Here is a 27075-nt window from a genome sequence, read left to right as displayed (position 1 = left end):
TTCTGCTTCATCTCTAAATAACAGTCTGTCCGCAACACACACTTCTGATGTTTAAGAAAATGGTGAGACAAATTCACTAAACAGAGGCCAAATTATTCAGCCTGAGATTTAAAAAGAAAAAAGAAAAAAAGGGCCTTCCTGTTTTTGTACATAGTATTGTGTTTTTACAAGTTACAATTCACGTAATTAAAGCAGAATAAAACTAAATGTAATTCAGTGTTCTCGCCCTTTCTTTTACAACCCCTCCTCCCCCCCCCACAATACATAGTGGAGGCTGTTGACTGTTACTGTCAGGTAAACTGGAGCACTCACAATTTGTCAGATCATTATTTTACTCTCTAAAGCCGCTTGTTGCTTGTGTTCATAGTTAGATCTGCAGACTGCAGGGGCTCTCCACACTTGGCACTGATAACACAGCTCAGGAAGAGAGATGCGTTGCTACATTTTGGGTTTCTGATGCAGAAATGCTAATGGTGGCCCTGACTCAGAGGCCTACAGGAGCTTAGGTCCTCCTCTAGTCAGTAGGGCTTGGTCTCCCAAATATCACTGTGAACCTAAGCATAAAGTCAGTCTTACCAAGCACAAGGTCAGTTAAAATAGTTCTGTCCTGCTGCAAACAGTGGAGCACTGCAGGCAGCCCTGAGTAGCGAAGTAGGTCTGTAGAATTTTTATCAGAGCTGATCATGCACAGAAAGTAAACGTTCACCTCAGGAGATTTCACAGGACTAATAATTAAAAAGAGAGTAATGCCATGGAACAAGTCAAGTAAGCAACACGGAGCCAGGCCAGCAGGCAGTGCCAGCCTTCTTCTCTGGTAGTGCTTTACAGGCTCTCAGATGATGGTCTACTGGGCAAGGAGCTGTGCAGACCAGTGATAGTCCTTATCCTGCAAAGAGTCTATAGCCTAAAATTTGCTCCTCCTCTATAAAATCAGTATATTTAAATTTCAGTCATCACTGGAAACAGATGGTGATACCATTTTTAGTGTCTCTTTCCAAAGCAGATGCACAAATGTAGTTTGTGGGTAGTAATGACCTAACAGTATGATTCTAACCTGTGGTCTGTCAATGGATTAGTTGGGAAGAGATGGCTAGACAAGCCTATAAACATGCTATCTAAGAAAGTCTGCACCTCCACTGGAAGCATCTCGGTGCTCCAGAAGGCATATGAAAATGGAGTGGGTTTATTCCTGATACCACCTAAAACGACAGTCATAGCATAGTATCAGTGTTCATATGGAAAGATCTTTCTTGCTATAAACATGAGCAACTCAGAGCTAAATTAAGAGGATGAATTATAAATGGGAAATGGGAATTTGAAATGGATAGGCTTTTCTGGTTACAGACACTGGAGAATGAAAATTCCCTATGTTTTAATTACAAAGCAAACTTAGATGTGGTCAAATAGAATATTATGTTAATGACATGAATAATGAACACTATTCCCAAGACTTGCTCGTATTTCTTAGAAAAATGGCTACTTACCAACTGGGTTTTTTTGTCTACTGGGGAACCCATAAAATGAAAACAAAAGACTCTCCACAGGTTTCAGGAACAATTACAGACACTATTGTCTCTTGCGGTCTTGAACTAACCCTCAGGAGGGGATATCTCAGAGACCTACCGTTCATTATCTGTGACTTAGTTTTGGAAATGCAATTCCTAAGCTTAATGTGCTCCAAAGAAGAACACAAATGAAGATTGTTGCAATCAATTTTTAGGTACTTCCTCTGATTTGAAGGTTTGTATGGATTTCTGCTACATTCCAACCACCAGCATAAATTCAGAGGCAGTGAAATAGTCTGGGCTTCTCCTGGTGTGAGTGAAATCGGAACACTGTAAAAAGGCATTTGTTTTTAAAATACCTAGATGCAGAATAATTCAGAGAACACTGAAATTGGTAAGACAACCTATTTAATTGAAGTATTGTACTATGTTCCACCTACAGAATGGAAACGTATTATGCAGCAGAATAAGATGCCCAAGTCTACACTGTCCTTCCCCTGTGCATGTACCACAGCTGTGCTGCCCACGATGCCCAGGTAATTCCTATTAAATAACATACAGTCCTTTCTGAAATAGTTAGTTAATATGCTGAGTAACAGTAAAATTAAATGTCTGTGCTGGAAAACTACGAAGTAAACTTTCTTCTGTATCCATTTAGGTCATGAGAGGCTTGTCCTATAGGAAGTAATAGTATTTCTTATGGTGGTTTCTTTTTAGGAAATTAGAAGTATAGATTTGGGAGGAGATCAGGTAAGCTACCAAGTCCAGTCCCCAACAATCCAGGCAGAAGGTAGCAGAAGTTTCATTGATGGAGTCCATGGATGTGATAGTTTAATTTAGCTGGCAGCCAAACAAGACAGAATCACTCACAGCTTTGCCCCCCCCTTGCCCCCTTCCCCCCCACCCAGGGAATCGGGGAGAGAATTGGAGGGGTAAAGGTCAGGAAGCTTGTAGGTTGAGATAAGAACAATTTAATAATTAGAGTAAAAATAAAATTAGAATAATAATGAACAGTGCTTTCTAGCTACTAAGAAGAAAATTAAACCTATCCTAGCAAAAACCAGGACAATGGACTATCCACTCCTCACTCCTTCCCTTATCTCTAAACTCCATCACAATAAAACCCATCCCACAAACTTCCTAGGTTTCTGCTTTTGGTGCTTTTCATAAGAGCAGGCTAAAAGACATGGTTATTTGCAGTGGTTCTCTGTTAACAAGCAATTGAAAATTGCTGTGGCAAATGTGCATTTGTATAGTATCACTGTACAACCAGTCTAGTAACATTTGCCTTTTACATCTCAAATCCAGGCATAGCTTCATAATTAGTAGAGACTGTTGTAAATCATAGAAGCAGTGCTGTAGAAGTTTATGACTATATAAATCCAATTGGATACTGTATAGTAAATTCTTGCAGACTGTACATTTATTATATGCTCATTATTAAGAGCCACTGAATGAAAGAAACTAAGCAGGATCTTTCACGAGGCTGTTACAGCATTCCCGACATGGCCTAATGGCTGGTAGATTTGACTGGAGCTTTTCCCTAAACGTCTGTCTTAGTGGCACCCCTCATTTCCATTTATAAAAGAGTATTCATGCAGCATCATAGAAAGGGGTTTTATTTTACTTTCTCCAGAGAGTTTCATTGTCTGAGGAAAAAAGCTGTTCCCTGCCCTAAACCTGTGAGCAGGAGGCACTGTGCAGTGGTGGAGGAACATGAGTGCTCAAGTCAGTTTGCTGTTCAGCTGGGATTGGAGTGTGTTCATTGCATGTACTGGAGAATAAATGGCACCCACCCATCGATTTTTGGTAGAGTTCGTCTGTCCTTACAGTGTGTACATCTGTCTATCAGATGTGTATATCAATATCTGATCTAGGTGTCTAGAATCCTTTTTTAATCAGTGATGAGGCAGAAGCATTTGAAGCGCATAACTCATCCGATGCCACAATGCCACTCCTGTGTCCTGGGATGAGATTCATCCCATTCAGCTTTAGATCTAACACTTTGGCACCTAGTTGATGGTAGAGTTTTGTCTATGATGATCTAATACATAGGAAAGGAAGTTTGTAAGGTATTGTACTTTATTTGACCAGCTAGTACTGTTAGATTAAGTGGTAAGGTGCTGGTACATGAACCCTTTTTTTCTGTTCAGATCAAAAGGACTGGTGTGCCCAAAATCTGGTCTGTTTTTCCAGGTAATCTAAACTTCAGTTGGCAAGGGAATCACCTAGATACCCTTTACAGCTGTTGGAAACATGCTGTCCCCAGAGGGTGATTCATCCTGTTACCCAGAATGGGAAGAATTTTTCCCTGGAGATGCCTGTCTCTCTCCTCTGATTATTGAGGGAGCACAGGCAAAGAGGTTACGTTAGATGCTTACTTTATTGACAGCTTCAGTCAAATCACAGAAATCCCACTCTCACTCTGTAATAGCCATTTGGGGTCAGGAACTTTTTTTTTAATATATTTACAGTATTTAGTATAGAAACATAAATGCTTCTAGACTGACTGGTTTTGCTTCAAGTGCTCTTTGGCAGTGAACTTTGGCAGGAAGCTTTGTTTGGCTTTTTTCTGTTCATGAGGCTGTAAATGTTGTGATACCTATCAAGATTTTAAAACATTCTACAATGACTTAGTAAGGAAGAGTAAGGGCCCGTGTAAAGTCTCAAGTTCTTCTTATCAAATGAAGTTCTTGCTATTCATTCTTCAGCCAGAATTTTGTACTGTGTGTTTAAACTGATAAATCCATGAAATTATCAGAATGAGCCTTTTCCTGACCTGTGATCCGTTCCCTTAACTTAACTGCTCCTAGAGTCTATCTACAGTCTATCTGCTACCTGTGGTGGGCCATTAAATTGCTAGCTGGGTAGCATCTCATTAAAAATGAGAGTCTCATTAAGGTTTATTTTTTCCTTAATCGAATCTGTAATTCAGATGGATCTGCACCAGTGTCAGGCAAAAGAGGACCAGAAATCTCCTGTGATTTCAGGGGTTATTTGCATTCTGCTTTTGGAAGTGATTACGTATCTCATATTTGGTGCTGTGTCTTTAGTGGTAATGTTCATGCCTTATCTGAATAGGAACCTCATGCATTCTTGCACATCTTATGCCAGCTTTCCATTCCTGTGTGTCTGGCTTACAATGTCTTTTGTGCAGCATCCCATGATATGTAGGAAATTCACTTCTCTGGTTTCCCTGGTTATTTTTTAGCGGAATGTGCCAGAGCTCTGGCCATTAGCCATCCATTCGAATTACTCTCATAAATGCTCATTATATTCCATCATGTTATGTTTCCCCTTAGTTTCTCAAGCTGCATTTCAGAATGAGTAGTGCTAGTCACAGTGACTTTGGGCTCTTCCTCCTGCCTTTCTGCAGACCTTGTAGAGTGTAACTGCCCAAATAACTGCCTCCTTATTTAATGAAGCAGAGGTAGTGCCAGGAGGCAGCAACTTTGGAAACTGAACTTCATAACTACCTAAGTGGAGGAGCTGTTGAAGGGATTCCTTTGAGAAAAGTTGGCACTGCTCTCCCCTTAGAATTAATGTCTCCTGCATCCATAGTGACACTGGACATGCTGACACAAAGAGATGCAGTGTTTGTGTTCTGTCTCCCTGGCACTAGCCACCATGAATCTTAAGTAGTTGTCAGACATGCGTTACGAAGCATCTTCTACCAGTCCTACCAGCTTCTACCACAGATTCACTGCTAACTATTTTTTAAAACCTATTATTTCTAGGACTGGAAAAATCCAGACCTTGTGTCTTATATAGAACTAGATATTCCTCCCTTTTGCAGCTCTGAAAAGTATTTTACTATCTGAAGCAGATTCTTCCCATCACACATACGTAACCAAAAACAGAATCACAGAATGGTTTGGGTTGGAAGGGATCTTAAAGATCATCCAGTTCCAACCCCCCTGCCAGCAGCAGGGACACCTTCCACTAGACCAGGTTGCTCAAAGCCTCATCCAACCTGGCCTTGAACACTTCCAGGGAGGGGGCATCCACAGCTTCTCTGGGCAACCTGTTCCAGTATAGGTTCACATTCATTGGGACTGTTTTTACACATTAGGAAGACCCAAAAAGACATTACATGCTCCTGAGCTTGAACTCCTCCTTCCTTCCACCTCGGGATGCTCCAGGCATCATCAGAGGAGAGGTGATGTATAGAGAGTCAGGGAGAGAATTCACCATCGTTCTTAGAGCTGGATCAGCTCTTGAGCTAGAGTGGACTTCAGACCTCCTGCCTCCTCTCATGAAAATAAACTTCACGTACAAGTTCTTAAAGCATTTAGCTGCAGCTGTCTTTTATGGCACTACTATGGACAGTGCCTTTATAAATGGAAAATTTATTGTAGATTATATAATGTCTACATGGAACTATTGCAAATCAAAGAATTTAGTTAAAGATCTAAAATTTTTTAGGACACCCTGGAATATGTAAATCTAAGATGGGGGAAGCTTACATCAGAAGCAAAAATGTACTATTGCAGGATTTAGAAAGGGTTTCCACATTCCACTTGCTGGTTTGATTTCTCAGCAGATAAGGCTGCACACTGATGTATGATTCAGCCCATCTGGCTCCAGTATTTTTTAAGCTTGCTGCCCCAACTAAACACACTGGTTTCCAAGAACATTCATGATTAATAACACATTTAAGTTTAAGCTCCTTTGGTACAATGATTTTTCTGTATCAAATTCAAACCACTTTTCTGATTTCGTTGTTCTTTAGATACTGAAATAACAACAAAATGCCAGGTGTACCTATATGCATAGCTGGATGTCTTGGTTTTGCTGGACTTAAATACAAAGATGGACCAGATCAAGTATCTCACAATACTGGTCTAAGAACATCACCTAAAAATAAATGAGACTGTGTCTGCACAGTAGACTGCAGCATGACTTAGTAATACCTGTATCTTTGAACTAGCTGTTTCAGATCCTGGAAGCAGCCTGCTCAGGACAGTGCAGAACTCACTGCACTGTAAAACTCACTTAAGGAGCAGGAAAAATGCACCTGCAATGAGCGGAGTGCCACCTTCTCTCAATTCCTTCCAGTAACTGAGCTAGTCCAGGTAACACCCTGCGCTCTGTAGCATAGATATTCTTCAAGACTCAGCCTTGCAAGCTGCTGAGTGTGTTCACCACCTGTTGACCTGATACACATCGTATATGTAAAGACATGTATATAATACAATGCATCTTGCACTGAATTATCACCAAAATCTTCAACCTGGGCAGCTGGAATGCTCCAGTGGAATCATTTTCCACTGCAGAACAAACATACAGTAAACTGTTTGTTGGAGAGGTTTTGGGTTCTACTCAGCTCAGAGCTCCCAGGCTCTCAGTGCTAGTCTTCTCACCCTTCTCTTCAGAAAAACAATCTATTTCACAAATATTTGTGGGATGGAGGAAGGCATATTATGCCCAACTCTTCCATTCTCTATATGATTCTTGTTGCTATCACCTACCCTTTTCATGAGAAACTCATGATCCAGATCTCTCTGAAGTTACAAGGAGGTTTAATTGCCTTAGATAGAGGAGTGTGAGGCCCGAGTAGGAAAGAAAAAAACCCCAAACATATGAATATGGTAATATTAAGTGATATTTGAATTTGACAGTAGCAAATACTATAGCTACTGAAAGTTGATACATGCTGTATTTTGAGACAATAATTAAAAAAAAGGTATCTTACAAAGGTGCTTCTTAAAGGTCTAGATGTAGCCTGTGAGATGAAAACAAAAGAGCAGTAACAGCTATCATTTTATGAAAGACTTGATAAACGACAGAGAAATCTTATAAAATGCATCACTTGTGGGAAAACAACAACAGCCTGTAAGTGATTTTGATACTGAATTCTTAGTCCGCTACACACAGCTGATGTGAGCACTCTGGCTAGTAGGGATTAAGGAACAGAGGAGGTCAAGGACAATCTCTGTGTCAGTCATTGACTGACAATGGTTGAATCTTGACAGAAATTTTCAGATGAAAAAAAATCTAAGGCAGCACAAGCATCAGTAAAGTTAGGTATTGGAAGTACAACATTATAATAACTGGGGCTCCCTTCACACACCTCTTTTGTAGCCATCCACAATTAGCATTGGAGAAGTTAAAGCACCTGACCTACATGTCACCTAAAGAGCCTAATCTATCAGTGACAGCATAGTGTGCCACATGTACCACTGCAAGTCCCTGGAAAAGTCTCCATACAAAACACAGTGCTAAAAAAACGAGGAAAAAGAAAACTTAGTATGCAGAAAGAGATTTCTGTACAGTCACTTTTGGAATACGAGAGTGTGGAAACTTCAGGAATAATGAACGTTAACAAATCAACTGCAAAGCTTAAAAGTCTTGGTTTTATTCTTTGCTCATACAACATTAGCCACGCTTCTGGGAACAGCTGAATTGTCTGAGAGATAACATAAAAAGCTAGACTCCTGAAAATCTTGATGATTTGAAACCATTATCCATGCCTATCTGAACTCTTCACCCAAAGAATAAAATCTGTGTATTCTGTAACTGATGCAGGCTATATAACAAGTTCATAACCACCTTAGTAATGAGTCCGACAAGGATTGTCTTCCTGACACCAAGGAATAGTCAGCTGGCACTTAAATAACAGCCCATTGACAGAAACAGGAGTTTGGAGCTATAGGCACATCCTAGATTTTAGAGCAGGTGGCCACATTCTCAGCATCCTGCCCACTCTGTCCGATGTCTGACATGAGCCTCAGTTCACAGAGCTCCCCTTCACCTTTGCCTTCCCTTGTTACTTTACCTCAGCATCTCAATCTCTTGAGACCCTTAAAGTGTGCCGTTGCCCTGCCTGCAGGCCTGGTAGCTATGCTTCACTGCCCACCTCTGCACTTTTCAGATAATGAAAAAGAAATTTAAAATAACCTGTGACCCAAGCTCTCAGCAGTCACAGTTCAGGAGACTGCAGAATAGGTATGCCAACATACACAGCAGCTGATAGCCATCATTGGAGAACTAGTTACTATTATCTCTTGATAAGAGCAAATTTCAAATTTTTCCAGTCCACATTTGGTTCCTGTGGAGGTACCACAGAACTACAGAGCTGTGCTTGTTTATGGTTACTCCACGTGTACAAACAAGGTGGATATTCATATCTGGAATATGAAAGACTCACAGAATGGTACACAGCACCAGAGATGAGCGAGATGCTCGGGTTTTTATATCGTCTGAACAATGGGTAGCTGTCAGATAGTTCAAATAAATTGTTTACTTGGAAGTAAATTTGATTTGGAAATATAATGATATAGGCATTCTTGGGAGATGTCTGACTTTTTCCTATTGATGCGCACTCAGATAATTCAGTTTGGTTTGTGATTTGCCTTTGTTACTAGCTTCATAAGGAATGTTTGATATCACAGCCAGATCGAGGTTATCAGTTGTTTCCATTCTGCTTTTTTGACCATAAAAATTCAAACAATCTATCTGTAAATCAGCATCCAAAATGCACTGAAAAAATATGTATCCTCCCACATGGATGACAGAACTTCCATTCTTTGGACTGACATGATAGAATGGGCTAGGCTGCTCAGAATTTTTCCAGGATAACTTCCAAGAGCTTCAAAGATGCTTCAGAGTATTCAAAATGCACCAAAGCTTCACTCAATTTGTTTTCTTGGCTGGGAGAGTGATTGGTAGATTCATACAATAGTTTAACCTTAGAGCAGGGATTAAAATGGAGCAACTTAGAAAGTGTTTTATGACTCCATCAGAGTTTTTCTGGGCAAATTTTTATGCCACTATAAAAGAAAACACAGGAAATTAAGCTGCAGAAAATATATTAAAATAATGTGAAGAGCTTGACTTTAGCTGTAGAAAGCTGAAAAACAACCAACAGCCTTTTGAATGCTTCAGGTGAAACTACAGCTTTGCCTTGAATCTGTATGAAAGTTCATACTGTCTAGATAAGGTGCTACTAGTTCCTTCAAGCAATGAGTTTCATACACTTTCTACCGTCTGACCATATTAAAGACTAGCTGTTGCGATTAACTCTGAATTACCCTGGAGTTTTCAGAGCTTAACCTGGTCCTTGAAGTTATTTTAATGTAAAGCATTTTGTGGCTTAATATCTTTGACACCTGCACCTCCGAGAGGCACATATGGATTGTGTTTAGAGCTTGTGTTTGCAGTTTTTGGATAGTGCACAACTTTTCAATCCAAATGTATTGTGAGCCTCAGTCACTGCTTTAAAACAACACTGTTGCACTGTTTTTGTTGTTTTTCAAAGGGACCTTCACACATCATCTATGTTTCTTTAAATCATAGATTTAGAATAAGTTGGATTGTGATGCGCGACTGAGGGGAAAGGCTAAATGCAGATGGACTGAGGGTTGATCCACAGTCTACTGTAGTCAATCAACAGATTTCTATTAGCTTTGGTAGTTTTTGGACTCAGCCTTCTATGAAAACAGATGCAGTTATTGACTGTGATATAGTCCCCTCTCTAGAAATGCTAAAGAGTATGGTAGAAATATGAGACAGAAGATGAAAGAGGAAACTGCCTTTACACTGTACCACACAGAGTAGGTGTTTGGGCCAGGTTCCAAATCTATTTAGTTCAATGGACTTCAGATCAGACTTCGAGGTGACACATTCATGTAGAGTGGAAACAAAAGTAGAGGGAAAAAATTAAGCAAAGGAATTTTTAATAGGAAAGAAATCCATTTGCTCTCTTATGCTGTGCTATTATCCCCCAAGGACCTCCAGCCGCAAAGGTTATTTAAAATAATACTAGGGGATCCTTAGAAGGTAACCTTGCATTGAAACAGTGTAATAGGTTTTCTCCATCTGAGGTTCCTGTATTCTCATGAGATGATGAAGCAAGATTTGGTTCTGGTGATGAAGTAGCTCTAGAATATTTATGTTTTACTTTTCTTGACACAGTGGTGGTAAAACATTTACCCTTGCAGCAGCTGGTGGTTTTGACCTTGCAGCATCTAGTTTGCAATGGCAATTTGTCCCACCCCGTGCTGCTGGCACTCAGGGCTCAGTTTAGTTGTCTGGCCCTGAAGCTGCACTAGGAGCAGGTCAGGAATATGTAGCAACCGAGTCAATGGCACTGACAGATTTCCTGCCTTTTTGAGGCAAATGTATGCAAGAGGCCTCTTCAGACAATGAGGAAAGTTTGGTAAATTTCTGGAAAAAACAGAGCATGTGTTATCCCAGGTCACCATGAGACTTGTGTTCCACAATGTCCCTTGCTGCCTATAATACAGAGATTCCCTCTCTTCTCTGTTTGTTTTATCCTCTCTGCCTTTGGCCCCTCTCACTAAGTAGCCACAGCAGAGCACACTCGTGCTAAGGTGGCCAAAATATGATCACAGAAGGTCTCCTGAACTGAAGGCCTTTTTGGGGAAGTGAACCACAGTGGCAGAATAAGGAAACCCAGATTCCCAGCTATATGCTTCTTTGCACTGGCCCTTGTGGTACAAATGGATCTGAAGATAAGCATTAACTGGATCTCTGGGTACAAAGCAAACCTCTGCTGTCCTGGTACCTTAGTTTCACTGGAACTAAGGAAATAGGAAAACAGGCAAGTGCTCTGTGTTACGTAAAAGCACTGCTATTTGTGCATGAAACACTGCATAAACACAGAAGAATATTATTTATGTGATCTTTTTCCTATATAAACATGTGGATTTTTTTTAAAGAATATTTTAAAAAATACAGTTTGATTTGAACCCATAGTATCAGGGTTAGTTCAATCAACAGAGTTGTTCCAGATTTATTCAACAAACTATGATCAAAATCTCGCTGACTGTTGCTCTCCTGGAAAGGTGCATAATCTCCTTCTGCAGGATGCTTCCCTCACCTCTTTAAGTCTTAAGCTGCTCTGTTTTGAATTTGTAAGGATCAGATTATCAACACATTTATTCTTCCTCTCCAAATACGTGTCTCATAGTGAATAGTTGTTTCTTATATATAATAACCATATTCCATTGCGTTATGTGTAGTGGAGGGAAAAGTTCACAGAGGATTTCTGCCTGGAGGCAGGCTTCTTTATCTTTTACTTGGAATATTAATAGCACTTAGATTTTTCCAGGACTGGGAAGAGCTTTGGCTGAACCCCTTGGAACATAGACATCAAGGCAGGGGGGGTCAAAGAACTCATTACCACTTTTTTCAGAGCTGTGATTCGTTAGGTGAAAGGAGGCTAGTTCAGATCCTGTTATCAGAGCTTATCTAGCTGTCAAAATGGCTGTTCCAGCAACAGGAAGAGGCACATGCCATTTTAAAGGTGGAGAGAAGAGTTTAGCCCAGGTCCCCTCACAAAGTGAATTTTGAAGTAACTGGATTTGTGTTTCTCTCCTGTACATCAGAGTGACAGAGGATTCAAACATGGTCCAACTGGCTGTGCAGTCAGAAGTAACTGTAAGAGTAAATTGCAGTCTCTCCTTCTGGGCCTGCTTCAGTAAGATGCTAGAGTGAAGTCTGTAGGAGCTGCAAAGGAGCTTCAGATTCTCAAGTATTGTACACATATCCTTCGTGACACAGAAAGATAAGGAATGTGAGTTAGCCGACAGCAAACATGCATGACTACAAAGGAGAGTCCAAACCCACTGCCTCTGATGTGATACTAATGTATCTCTTGCTGCTGTTTTCCCCACATACCGAGGACACTGGGCGTACACCATCAAGAATGAAGCATACCACTTCATTTGTCAAGACCTTCCTTTTAGTTTAGTTTCTCATGCATGAGGTGCAAAAGCATTACTTGCTGAAGGGAAATGTTTTGAACCAAAGCACAGCTCATGTGCTTTGAATTAGTTTTCAATATTGCTAACCCAAAAATTGAAATTAAAACATTACACCTTGTTTACTTAAAAGTCCTAGTCTCCAGAGTTACTCACTGCGGAGTACTGGCTTCACTGGGACCCATTTGAAAGAAATGGACTAATCTATACTGTGGTGTAAAAGATGCCGTTCAGCACATGCAAGGTGAGACCTATTGTTACCCTTAAAGTTTTAAAAGATTCTGCACCAGGAATTAAAAAAACCAAAAAGATCCATGAGTCAGCCCATTGTCATGGGCATTCAGCAGAAAAAGACAAGAACTGTTTTTGCTGCTGCCAATCCCAGCTCCGCTTGCAGATAAAAGCTGAAAGTTAGAGTGGGAGGCACAGTTCCTACTCTGCATGTGTCTGGCTCAGGATACAGCTATCGCTATGCATGATAGTACTCAGGCTAGCTAATTTGGGGAAGTCTTGTCCCACACACAAACACAGCGTGAATTCCATTCTGAGACAGATGCACAGCTCCTCTGGGCGACAGTGTTTCGTGTTGAAAACACATTCCAGAAGTAGAGGAAAACACAGCATTTTTTACCTTGTGGTTGGCCTTTGGCAACTTGCAACCTGCGTGCTGGGAGCAGTTGAAGAAAGCTAGAGAGGTAACAAGGTGCACAATGACATAAAGGAAGCTTCCAGCATCTTATTTGCAACTCTTCCCTCCTTGCATTTTATGCTTCTAGCTCCTAGCATGAATTGCAGTCAGTGCAAGTTGGCATTTTCTTCTACATTGCTACTGGGTTTTTTTTCAACCCACTTTGTAAATTGCAATTCCACCTGCAGGTTTTTATTCAGAAAAGTAATTTTCTGCACATAGATAAGTTATCCCATTACTGTTATTCCAGACTGCTTCAGTTAGTATTTTGGGGCCTCTTAAAATTAATCCTCCACAGTGGAACCCGAAGCCTTTAACACTGCTATGAAAAACACCAGTAAAAAAACTCAATAAGCAAGAGTCACCCCTGTATCTCTCTGCTGACTTATGTGTAAGTTACCCTAGAGAATGATTTTGCTTTTTTTGAAAAGATCTGGAGTCCATGAAGGAGGAGAATTAACAATATTTTTTTAACCAGGAGACTGGGTTAACTAGGTGTATGTGCAACTCCTACTCAAGCAAACAGTTTTCCAAGAAGAGATGTCAAGTCATGAAAGTGCTGCCCACTTGTGTTGGACAGTGCATGTACCTAAGCTGATTCAGGTTTCATAAAACTCTGAATAAGCAAAACAGGGAGAAGTACTCTTGTACTCTGGTCATGTTCCCCTTTGGCGTTAGAAATGCTTGTGGTCTGCACAATTCCGAGAACTGTGTTTTATTTTGACCTTCATAATTGCTTTTTATGTGTTGCTTCTGAATAGTTAAGCTGCAATTCTTATGCCAATTTTAAATGTCAGGGCAAGTCAAATGGCCTCACATGATGTTACGTTACAATTCGGGGTGACCTGACTTCAGTAGAGAAGCAGCATGTGAGGTGACGAGTTAGCTGGTGCACAGAGAGTTTCCTGCCCCAGGATACAGCCTAGAGAGTTTGGAAGTACCTGTTGCAACTAAACTGACTCTCCCAATTGTATTCAGTAAGTAGCAAAACTCACTGGGAATGCAAGTGACTATGCAGGAGAGATGTCAGTGCAAAGAGCTGTCCCAGAGTTACAGCAGAATTCAATTGCTTGTCTAGTGACCAGGATTCTAAAACAAATTCTCAGTCTCTTGGTTTGTACATGCTTATGCTCCATGTTGATTCAGAAAACATGTTTCATAAAATCCTCTCTGGATTCAAACTCATAATCTGTCATCTGTCTACTTACAAAAGACCAGAGAGTATCTGCAGAACAGTTCCCAGTATGGTAAGTTTCTTAAGGCATCAGACCTCATGATTAATGTCATATTGTTTAGCACTTGATTGTTTTTATAAGGGTGGTTAATAAAACAGACAAACTGCAAAAAACAAGCCAGGCTGAGCGCCCAGTGTTTCTGCTTGATGTTATAAGCCCATCTTTTTCAGTAAATGACACTAGGTGATTCTGAATGTTGCAGTTTAAAAATAGTTTCTAAGTCAGCAAGCCAAGAGTCTGTAGGATTTTTAACAAATGATCTTTGCCAGATGTTCTGATACTAAAATAAGCAATAGTGAGAGTGTTAAGTTAAAGTACTAATAAGAATGGCCAGAATATTGTACAAGAAAGTATCTCATAGAGAGGCAATAAAAACCCACAGCCTCTTTCTGAGGTGCTGTGCAGGGTGCTAACAGAGCCTGCTGGGAGGTATGCAGCAGCATGAGCTGTGCCTACACACCTTCCTTGTCTAATGTACAATCTCCATTTTGGGAGCACATTCCGTTACCACTTCAACCTGTTACTGGTTGCAGATCAGTAACACTCGGCACAGTGACTTTCAGGAAGCCAAGACGCTTGGTCTCATTGTCCACAATGGCAAAGACCACCCAAACCCAACTGGTTTTCTTGTCTTAAAGGTCAGATGCCACATAATACTTTAATGATTATCATGCCATGACTGTACCGATTCTGATGTGGTTTTGACAGTCTGTTAGTGTCCTAAAATTGTCTGTTGGCAATTGTACCTGTACCTCCTGACTTTATCCAGGAAGATCCAAGTTGAAAACTTAATTGACCGTAGTAAGGCATGGATCCTAAAGCCGTTCCTCAAGTAAGTCACCCTACAGTAACATTTCCCAAAAGACTAGTTTGCTCATAGCCAGTTACTGCTTTTCACTTCCTGCACATAAATACTTTTACAGAAGTTACCACCGTTTCAAACACCAGGAACTGCCCATGGAATTTGTCTAAGCTATTCAAGGGATTAGTTGCAGATAAGTGATGCTCTTCTGCTCCATATCCAAGTAAGGGTAAAGCATCTCAGGACCAAGCTTTCATAACAATCCAGGAAGGAATAGTTGTAAACAGAAAAAGCTTAAAGATGGTGTTTCCAAAACTGACTGTGATCCATGTGACACAGCTTCTGTTACTCGCAGGAGACTGGTAAGCTCCAGAAGCCAGGAAGCCCTGGTCTGTGTACATAGTGTGGCTGCCCTCAAACCTTGGCCCTGGGAAACCTCAAGTAATGGGCAGACCATCAGGAACCCAGGCAGGTTTGGACTAGATGATCTTTCAAGGTCCCTTCCAATCCCTAACATTCTGTGATTCTGTGGAAAGTCTGTGACTGGGGTAAATTCCACTGAAACAGAAAATTTCCATTAAATGTCCATGATTTGCTAAATTAATTTCCAACTTTCTTTTGTGAGACTATCAGGAAAGCATTGGTGCAGCACTTCACACTAAGTTAGCATCCCTTCATGGCAATCTTTTTGCCATACATTTTCTTCACACGCCCTGTCAGATGGACCGTAGTTCATGGAATACGTGAACCATACCTACATGCAGTTCTGGTTCATACTGAACTTCTCTATCAGGCTGTACTACAGATCTGAATTGATACAAATCTTGTTTGTATAGATCAGCAGTTCCTCCTAGTACAAGCATCCATCTCAAACATAAAAGCAGCGTTCAAGCAAGCACCTAGGCTGAATTCTGAAGGAAACCTCTCTATTGGCTTCATTGAGGATTACTTTGTGTGTATGGAACGCCAGTGAAAAACAGCCTAGGTAGACAGCAGAAGCTGGACAGAATCCCATGTTTGGAAGAGAGGAATGCTTGGATATAATAATTCAAGCACATTGTTTTGAAGCTCCTCCCTTTTTGGTAGAAGTTGTATTCCATTGCCTGTTTGTAAAACCTGAAAGATTCCTTCAGCCAGGTTCAACCTTTAAAGCTTCTTACAGGATAAGTTCAAATCCACAGCAAGTCACATCAAGCCTAGGTTGCACTCTTGTGCTCTTAGCCCCTTGCCACTACCTAATGCTAACGGTGATGAATCAGTGCTATCCATACTGCTAACTCATGGTCTTACCTTGAACCCACTAAAATTGCAGGCAAATGTAAGCATAGCCTGTCAACTTCTGTATTGAAGTCTGAGCCCTTAGAGAATAAATGCCACCCACAGAAACAAAGACGCTTCCTTTTCAACTGATGCTGTAACATCTTTACCCTATATGTTTTATACTGCTCCCACTGACATGCTATGGATGCCAGAAAGAAAAGCTCAGATTGAACCCAGTTAATTAAAAGGATTCACACAGATGGTTTGCCTGGTACTTTACAGAAGCAGCTAATTAAAGCAATGTTAGTCAGCACCATTAAAATGCCAGATAAAGCTTTGGGAACAATCCTGATTAGGAAGCAAGGTTTACAAATAGAGCTGTGAGCAATGCAGTGTATTTGCAGTTAATTAATCGAATTCTAACATATCTGGACTAAGGCACAGAATAATGAATGCTGATATCAGTATTAATGCCAAGATTTTTTGAAGTTCAAGCCTGGCACTTATTAAAACAATCCACAATGACTCTAATTTCACATTCTACAGGAGAATATGGTACCATGAGGGAGTCGGAACTCCTTTAATTAGCCATGATTTAAAGAGGACTAGAAAAGAAACCAAGGCAAGTCCTAGTGGTGGAAAGCCAGTCACACACTAGCAAAGAGAGAGAGAGAGAGAGAAACTGCACCAGACAGAAGTTATATTTAGACATGCAATATAAACAAAGCTTCCTTGCAGTTTTAGACAGATGCTGTGTTTGGAGAGGATCAGTCACGCTCTCCAATGTGCTCTCTCCGATATATGGCTGTATATATTTTTTCGCAGTAACAGTTATGTGGCCTTGATCTGAAAACTTCTAAACCTTATTTTATGCAACCAAATAGGCGCATTCACTTAATGTGCTAACAGATAATCATATGCACAGGGATGTGTAGCATAAGACCTAAATCATGGTTTTATTTCCTGTGACTGAAACTGACTTTTCTTATAATTATTTCATCAAATAATACTTCAAAACAGCAACAGAATTTCATCCCATATTCCAGAGACAGGCAGATGTATGTGTGTTTTGGGCTGTACATTACGATTTAGCTGTTATAGCCCTAACTTCTATGATCAACTTAAAAGAAATACAGATGAAAACAACTATCTACTGCAACTCTCCACTGTCATTTTCCAAGCAATAATAGTTTCATCATCCTCCTTCCCTTATTTAGAAGCCACAGTTTAAAGGCCTTTGGTGATTTCACAGTGATCTGAGCAATGTGGCGTATACCAAGGTAAATCTGCATTAAAATTTACTCTCTTCATCCAGTACTCTTAAAGAGTCACAACTCAGGTATTGGGCTTTGCATATGTCAGACCACAAGCCAAACACTGCTTTTGGACAGGCATCCCATATGGGCACAGCAATGTCCTGCAGAGTCTGCATGAACAGGGCCTCGTATCCAGACAAGAACCATCTTCTCCTTTCATTTCTCCTTTCATTTTAATTTCTTTCCAGTTCTACTGCTCTTCCAGTTGCCCAGGGGGCAAGGGGATAAGTAAGGGTTTGGCAACCTCTCTTTCTGCTTTCCATGAGGTGACTCTCAGAAAGCCCAAGAAACTATGGTGACATAAGTTTTGGGAGGTAGCACAGTCCTGACAAGTGCCTCTTTATTAATGTTTTCCAATATTTGTGCCTAATGGGACAAATACTGAATTTTCTGCTGATGCATCTCAATTAGAGCATACACCTTGCCATTCCAGAACGTGTAAGGTGCTAGCAATGTGCTAGTAATAACTAGCAAACCTTAAGGAAAGTGCCAAAAGCACTGCATTTCTATGCCAAGCACAGGTGTTGTCAATGCTCTGTGCTATTTATAAGATTTTGGAAAGGTATCGTTAGACACTCTTGATGGCACTGAAATAATGATGTATTTGGTGTTTCAAAGGAGGAAGTGCAAATACCACATCTGTCTCTTGAAGAGAAATTAAATGTTAGGCAGAGATCTCAAACTTGCTGACTTCTGCCATTCTGCAGAATGTTCTTTGCTGAGCCACTAGACTCTCAAATACTGTAGTACATGTGTGTTCTACACCATGATTTGACATTTACCATTCAAAATACTATTAATATTTGATGGACCCATGTAACTGAACATATGCCTTTATGGGAAGCTCAAAATGTCAGTGTTTAATACCAGTGCATGCCAGCAGAAAACTGCTCTTTCACTTGAGCTCCTGACTGAAAAACATGCATTCTGCGGCAGCACAGCTTCACAAAAAAGTCTCACCAGGTTTATCTGATAGTTGATGAAAGGGGCTACAGCGAAACTTGTATTTTCAGGTATCTTTTACATGAAAGTCCAAACCCACTGAATGAAATTTCAGCTGCATTCCTAGAAATTTGCGATGATTCAAGCTCCAGAGAACAAACACTCCACTGTTACTTCCATAGAGCTCTTGTTCAAAATGCCTCTTCCCATGCTGAGATGCTAAATTCATGTGAATGTAAATGTACAGTGCCAGATTCACTGCCCAATAGATATCAAGTGGCTTACATTTCACAGGTAAAGTATAATTCCTTTGCACAGTTTGTCGACTGCTAATAGTTAAACAATCTAGGGGATGTTTTTGCATAAGGTATGGATAGCTTTATGTCGCAGAAGAAAATTTAACCCATGTGGTGCAGAACTCGATATGATCTTGAGCTGAAACAGGAGGTTTCAGGGTTGAATTGACACTGCCATCTTGTGCACTTTGTCATATGCACTCATTTGCACATCTGATTTAAAATACATGTAAGAGAAAAATCAGCTTTTGGGTGGCTTTTGATGTCTGCCTTTGACAAGTTTTGCCCATTTTGAAAACAACAGCAGCAACGAATTGTGAAGGCCACTAGGAACAAACACTTACAAGGTACATAATTTTCTCTTGACACAGTTCCATCATCTGTATCACCATTTCTCTTCCAGAAGGTTTGTGCCTGTGGATGGCATGGAAATGGCAACACACGTGTCCTATGGCACAACCTGCTAACCTGCAACTAAGTCTTCTATGGGCTACAACACTACAAAACATTAATAAAATGATACCAGTACTAAGAAGGGGGAAACCACTCTAGAACAGTGCTACTGATAGTGAGATTCCCTGTGTATATAGGATCTAATGCCTCCTACATTAAAGCATGAAAATACAAGTGGGCACGTAACTGCACCTGCCTATCCTAATACCAAATGCTGCAGCAGACAGAGCAAGAGTAAATACATCAGCATGAGAGATGGCCACCAGTGCTGTCACTGCAGTTGATCATCAACATCCTAAGATTAACTGGGACAGTCAATTCAAAGTGTGAATTTTAATAATTCGGCAAAATAGCCGCATGAGAATAGCACTTATACTTTGTGGCATGACAAAACTTGTCCTTTTATAATAAAGAGAAATGACAGAGAAAGGAAGCTTTTTCTCTCCTGTTTTTGTGATACCGCGAGTTGTTAAGAACATTTGCATGACATGTTCCTTTCCCATTGCTTCCAGAAGACTCCCTTTTCTCAGTAAGCAGCAAAATCACTGGGAGATCCTGTGAATACAATGGCACCACCTACCATCATGGTGAAATGTTTGTGGCAGAGGGGCTTTTCCAAAACAGGCAAGCAAACCAGTGTGCCCAGTGCAGCTGCTCAGTAAGTAACATGATTTGACAGAGCCCTGCTCTGGCTATGCTTCATTTCTCCTTTCTAGAAGACACAACACTGAAATACAAGCTATATGTAGCAAAAGCTGGGAATTGAGAATTAATGCTGAAACTCATGAGAGTGCTCAGAGCCAGTCTGCAGCACCTGGTAAATGCCAGGCTACCTCTTACTCAAACACAGCAGACAAAGCTTACCCTGTCAAGCATCTGCTGTAAGTGAGCTTACAGTGCAGAGGCAGCAGGTAAAATATTTCTGCTTGGCATATATAGAATATTTCACTTCATCCTGACTGGAAAATACAGCACTAAGGCACTGGCTGAAACTGAATTCATTTGGACTGAGCTGATAAGTAAAGAGCCCCACAGGCTGGGAGCAGACAGCTCTGTAAACTGGCACTGGGCCACAGAGATGTCACCAGTTCAAATCCAGTATATCTGAGCAGTCACCCAGTGACTCTTCAAAGCCAGTGTCTGAACCAAAACATCCCCCTCAATACAAACAGCTCTTCAGTATCAAGTATTGGCAATTCCAGACCTCCTTTGATCAAATCATCATAATATTCTACAATAACTACAAATTTCACAGGCCAAGTACAACAGACTTTATGACTCTCAGTTACTGTGAAGCTGTTCCTCCAGTTCAGTGGTAAGATGCAATGGGGCAGGTGGAGGGTGGAGGGGATGGGATGCAAATTTACACTGCATGATTTTAGTACCAACAATGCCTACAATAATTGCAGTTCTCCTCACATACTTTCACCTCTTCCCATTTCCCTTTCTTTTTCTAAAGAAAAAAAACCTTCTTTTGTGCGACAACAAATTTTTAAAAAGCTGTTCAGACTTTTCATTGGTCTAATATTCTGCTTTTGCATATTAGAATGGTATTTATGCAAACACACATACTAGATTTAAGCGTGTTCATAAAAAAATGCGTGTACAGTACCAGATGAATTGATGACTCCTAAATTCTCCTTGTGTTTTACTGACAGGAAGGAAATGTGTACTGTGGGTTGAAGACTTGTCCCAAATTAACTTGCTCTTTCCCAGTTTCTGTTCCAGAGTCCTGCTGTCCAGTTTGCCGGGGTAAGTTCGAGTACAACCACACAAGGACAGGCTCTGAATTTATTCCTTCTCCCGTCAGAGCCCTGTCTGTGCACCAGCACTGTCACTCAGAACACTATCTGCAAGTTTCCCATCTACTTACAATCCAATGCATGTTAGGAAATTAAACCTCAAATTCCAGCAAGGTAATGTTGCTACCTTTGTTTTCCTAAATCAAAACAAGGAGAGAATGCACCGATGATAAAGTTGCTTCCCCATAATGAAGTAAAGCAAGGCTTCAAATGCTACACTGAAATAGCTGCCCTTGCTCTGGGGAGAAAAGCTTTGTAATAAAAGACGAACTTCATCTGACAGGTTACCAGACCTGTTCAAGTTACGCAAGACACAAGAATTTCAATTGAGAGGGTAAGGCAAATTACTCCAGTTTAAATTAGGTGTCAATCTATGCTCAGGTGACTTCAGTATTTTACTAGCAATTGCATTTTAAATCCTGTACACATAGGGAACTTGTTTCTAGGGGGCTTCCCAGCCTTTCTGAATGTCTAAACCTAAATGTCAGTCTAAAAGCCTGAGAATTTCTGAATGTATTTTATCTCACCACTAATATTGTGGCATTTGAATCACCACTTCTAGGGTATCTAAGCACCTATGGCCAGTTCTCAAAGATGCCAGTAAGTGCCTGAAGGTACCTGTGGTTTTCAGAAGTGTCACTCTTGATATCAGTGATACCAGGCTGCTTTGAAAAACCCTCCTGCTTGCACCTTTGTGCACCTGTGTCCTTTTGAGATTCTGCTTGTTTGAACTCAGTACTACTGCATGATAAAATAAGGAGTATTACGTTGTCAGTTGTGTAATTTTGCCTATGGTGCTAGAGTTGTGAAACACAAACCAGCAGAGTCCCACAGTCCCTGTCCTGAGGAGTTTACTGAGTACACACGCTGGACCAAAAGCTCTGAGTGGTGAAAGGGCTGAGCCAAAAAGAGACTGCTTCAGAGTGCATCAGTGCTTCACAGTGCGGCAGGATGCAGAGACAGTGCAGCCTGCTTTGAGAGAACAAGTTCCTGCATAAAAGCTGTGTAGTCATGTCAGGGCAGCAAGCTGTCTAAGCTACTTAAACTGCAGAGATGCAGTGATAATTAACTTCAGTGTGGCACTACGTAGGACCTGAACAAATCTCTCGGCAGGGCAACGCTGTGTGGTGCATAAATACATCAGCTCAGTCAGAGTGAGGATGAGGATCTCTGCATGGAGACTGTTGCTTGTTCTCTGATGCTTTGCCATGTTACTCCTTGGCATTTCGACAAATCTTGAAACATTTTGCCAGGCAAACTGCTTATAAAACTTTCTCCGGCAGGCAAGGTGATAGGCCTGGCTTCCTAGAGTGAAATACTGTTTTAAATGTAATACATTGAGAGCTCATTAAAGTAAATGCTTGCTAATTGTCTGATTCCTGGTATCTGTTCCCTGATAGTTATTTGATCTCTATTTGAAACCAACCTCTTCCAGTTACAGAAATCAAACTGCCTTTCAGAGTGTGAAGAATCAGACACAGCTATGCTGTGAACTTAGCCTTACGCTGGAGAAATTGGTTGCTTCAGCCAGAGAGAGAATCACTAATGAGAAATAAGTTAATTAGCATTCCCATAGGAGAGGTGAGGTTTAATTGAATTATACAGTAGAGACAACCTAGTATGTCCACTGATGCAGTTTTTTTCATGTATTCCACTGTCTGTTATTTTAAAATGTTAAAATTATAATTTATCTCATAATCAACTTTGTCCTTTTCAACATGGCATGAAATGCAAACCTAAACAAAAAGTTTGCATCAAGAGCTAGCACAGCTCATGGGGAAGAAACTGTGAGTCAGTTTCTGCTCCCCGTATGCGAAATATATTAACAGAATATATTAAAATTTGCTGATTTTCCTATTCATTCCTCTGCTAATGACTAGAGAAGGCTCCAAGCACTATGGTTCAGATGCTGATTTATGTCAGGATCCAACTTCCCCTTAAGCTAAGGGGAAAGTTCTCATAAACTGCGTAGGGGATAAAATGCTAATACATAGACTGCCCTCAAGTAGTGGATCCATGCTGGATCTGGTTGAGTTAAATCTGGATGAGTTAACTCCAGAACTAGAGCCATACCTGCATCAGCACCATGGCTCTCCCAAGCCAGTGACACACACTAGTGCTCCTGCAGCAGCTTCCTGCTTCGAGGACCCCAGCCCATGATCTCTGCCATTAATGTGAGGCTCCCGATGCAGTGATGCAGCTCTGCAGTGCTCGGCACACCTAGAGCTAGGCTTTGAGCCACCAGCAACACAGTTTTATCTGTACCTGTATCTGAATTCCAAGGCTGGAATAAATCCCGAGCTCCCCTCCACACTAAATGATTTCTCCTGCTCTTGTACCAGTTTTCCGAGGATCAGGTATTGGTTCAAGTTCTATGGCTTGTCTTATCAATGAACACCTCTAACTAGATCTCTAAAAACTTCTGAAGGCCACGTTCCTCTCTCTGGCCTAAACTGATTTTTCCCTGCTATGATTTCCACTGTAGCTTATGCTTAGTTATGTTTGTATTTATGAAGTTGTCTTTACAAAGAAAACAGCTGGACACTACTCCTGAATAGAAACTGAGGGTTTCTTCTTTCCAACTTTCCTTTCCATGAATCACACGTTTGGCTGTGGGAAACCAGAGCCTGGCTCTGCTAGTCCCTTACATTGATTCTCAAAAGCATTCATCACTTCTGCATCACATGCACAAGTCGCAAGTGCTCCAGAAAAACCTTTTCTCTTTTAAAAGGCAAGTAGAATGTCCTTACTTTGTTATGAGTATCCCTAGTGCTATGAGCCTTATTCTGTAGCACTTTTATTGGCCTGATTCAAACAAGCCATGCTGAATGTTTAATACTCTCTACATGCAAATATAGGATCCTGTGAGCTTAGATGGGATCCAGTCTTTGTGGGACAATTTCCCATACATCCTGCTGTATCTCACTGCACGAGCCTGTCTTCCTGGAAGAGTTGCTGGTTTGTGTCTAATGAGTCATGCACTGAGCGCGGCCATCACTTCTATTTATGAAACAGTCTATCTTTAACAAACAGATGAGAGCACCTTCCTGGTTCATAATCATACCTGGGGGTGAATCGTGACTTAGCAATTTTAACTAAAAGAAGCATAAATCAAAGGGAAAGAACAATCATATGGATAGGGGGACAGTGAATTTGCAGGACAAAACGTGGCTTACTTTTTTCTTCTTATATGTAATACAATGCTATTTATTAATGGCTACACTTCAGAGCTGACTACAAAAATGTAGTAATTCAGGATTCAATTCTCAGTCAAGTTACATATCAGTTAAGCAACAGAAACTGTGCTTGTGGGTTCCCTCAGCCCACAGTAACAGAAGGTCACAAAATTGAGCCTTTCTGCAAGCTAAGCTAAGTCATGCCTCCTCATCTTTGCCTGAGATCACATAGAAAATGCTCGCTGGAAATTACCTTGCCCATAGCATATTGTTAAGTCGCATAAATCTGACAGTAAATCTTCATCCTGAGTTTGCATAACATTTGGGAAGGGATCTTCTTCCTTTTGGTCTCTAGAGAATCTAGTACAATAAAGTCAGACTGCAGACTGACACTGGTTGCACTGATGCAACCTCCAGCCTGAATTTAGCTGTAAAGCTGGATGAGACTCTTCCCCTAAGTATCTCCCAAGGTGTTGGACAATGGCCCCCCTAACTGATCCTGCTCTGCTTCAGGAGATGGAGAATTATCATGGGAACATTCCGACGGAGATATCTTCCGGCAGCCAGCCAACAGGGAAGCCGTAAGTGTGATCTACAGTTTAAAGACATTTTCCTGCTGTGCTGCATGTGCCAATACATTGGGGAAAAAAGAGAAAAGGATGATAACAGGTCTGAATACCTACTGCTTCATCCTGGGGTCTGTGAATCTAGCCCAAAACAGCTTTCATCCACTTCTGCAAACCCCTTAAAGAACTCATCTTGAATTAGTGAATAACACTAAATTACAAACTCCCATGAGCTCCTGCAGGCTTTGGATTTGGTCTTTGCTGTATATGCTCTACAAGAATAAAATTCTACAGCATTTTGCTTGCTATGCAAGCATCATTTTAAAATCATAAGTGCCAACACTAACTTCCCAGTTGACATATACACACATATATTTACTTTAGGGGTTTCACTGCCTCTAAGGCTGAGTATCCATTAAGAAGTTACTCCTCGAGTGATGATTTTTATAACAGCATTTGGAGAGAATATGAAGAGCTTTTAAGCATTAGGTGCACTACCTAAATACATGAACCAACGGGTCTTTGGATTAGTGAGAAGAATCAAGCCTTATAAAATAACTGCTCTAATAGACACTACTCCTTCATGCCTGTGGGTATTTTGTAAAATAATTCTCTGAAAACAGTGGTTTTGTTTTAAAAATCATGCTGCACGCTACTACTGCTACTACTTTCCTTTGCAAATAAAATGAGACTTCCCAGTCTGTAAGACTGATTCTAGTAAGGTTCTGCTCAGTCTGTGCAAGGCTAAACCAAGGCTAACCCTGGCCTTGCATGAGAGTTTAAAGCTGCAAGCAAACAAGAAGCCAGACAGTCATTCTGGACGTGCTCTGCCACTGGAGCCCCAGTAGAAAGCAGTTTTGATGAGGAGAACTAGACAGGCTTACAGTTCTTCTCATCTAACTTTAAAGTAGGGTAGACAGCAGTAAAGTAGGTATCCAGCTCTGAACACCATTCTTCATACACAGAGCGGAATAGGCACTTCTGGGTTATGATTGATCTCCTCATGATACAGAAATCCACAAAAGGTCAGGTTCTAAAATTGCCTCTCTGTCCATTGACTTGATTAGGGACTACAGACAACCAGCTTAGATAAAGACACCTACACTGACATACACAATCTGGTGAGATGAGTTACAACTACATATGTGTAGGTGACTTCATCACCATATTAACTATCATCAAAACCTGAATGGCCTGGTATGGTGCCATTCATTACACTTAATGCTGTTCGATGATGGTGGCAACGCTCTCATCGCCTTCTAGCGCAGCCTCTTTCCCCATGTTCACTGGAACGAGACATTTACTTTCCTGCTCTCTTTCTGTCTCCAGAGACACTCACACCATCGCTCCCACTACGACCTGTCACCCAGCTCTGTGAGGCAGGTAGTCAACATTCCACGATTTCCCAGTGCCAGGAGTAACCGTGGAGTTGTACCGGATCCCCAGCAAGCTTCAGGAACAATAGTGCAAATCGTCATCAACAACAAGCACAAGCACGGACGAGGTAAAGACAAGTAATTCTTATAGCATTACTAGGTCAGGAATCAATCACCTATAGCTCAAAAAGACTTCTCAAAATATACAGCAGAATCTTGGAAATTCACACTGGTATCAAGAGACCCAAAGCAAATCAGGGAGGCAAAAAGCAGTAAGCTACCAAGGATGCGAAATCAGCTCTCAACTGAGATCAGTTATGCTGACACATCCAACAGAGCATTTCACTCTGCAAAGGCACCACACTATTGTTTTGCTCTCTGAATTACGTTGTGGGACTATGCTACATAATTCTGAGAACACATGCAGCAGCTACCAGGGAAGTGAGTGCCTTGTGCTATGAAGGACACCATGATGCCTTTAGATTTGTTAGCTTGTTCACGCAGTGACTTGTCCACTAGGAAATTGGTTTTGGGCATTTTCTTTACACTGTCTCTTGTTTTGTGACTTTACTAGCTGTAAACAGCATATGTTTAAACGGCCCCACAAATCTCAGACTGTGAAGCTTTGCCATAGTATCGGGAGGTTTTCTGCCTCCAAGGCTCAGCAAATTATTCTCAAGACACTATCATGACTTCCCCCACCTTCAGCTAGTTGTCTGAGACAGTGGGATGCAAGGGGTGCTTTTCCTCCTCCATGACTAACACAAGAGGCAGAGTAGGCTCGTAGCCTGTACTGGATGCCTGAGCTGTAAAGAGGCAAAGTTATCCAAGGTAATGAATTTCACTCTAAGAATTCTTTAGTGCCTTCTGATAATATAACATAGGACACACTACATTACGGGGACCGCAGAACTTGGAGTCAAATCAAGGC

The 27075-nt window shown here is 41.0% G+C and overlaps 1 protein-coding gene across 1 annotated transcript in view; it reads left to right on the top strand.

Moving 5' to 3' along the window:
* The first annotated feature begins 1932 nt into the window (after positions 1–1932).
* CHRDL1 (chordin like 1) overlaps positions 1933–27075 on the top strand; it is a 33599-nt gene continuing 8456 nt past the window's right edge. Inside the window, exons 1-5 of the mRNA XM_010162208.2 lie at positions 1933–2041; positions 19737–19882; positions 20883–20976; positions 24716–24783; positions 26098–26272. Of these exons, the coding sequence (XP_010160510.2) occupies positions 1933–2041; positions 19737–19882; positions 20883–20976; positions 24716–24783; positions 26098–26272 (592 nt within the window). The remainder of the gene's footprint in view (positions 2042–19736; positions 19883–20882; positions 20977–24715; positions 24784–26097; positions 26273–27075) is intronic.

Source organism: Antrostomus carolinensis, unplaced genomic scaffold, assembly GCF_000700745.2.
Source record: "Antrostomus carolinensis isolate BGI_N321 unplaced genomic scaffold, ASM70074v2 scaffold13042, whole genome shotgun sequence".
NCBI classification, from domain to species: domain Eukaryota; kingdom Metazoa; phylum Chordata; class Aves; order Caprimulgiformes; family Caprimulgidae; genus Antrostomus; species Antrostomus carolinensis.
The sequence above is the reverse complement of the archived record's forward strand: the minus strand, read 5'-3'. Positions and strand labels throughout refer to the sequence as shown.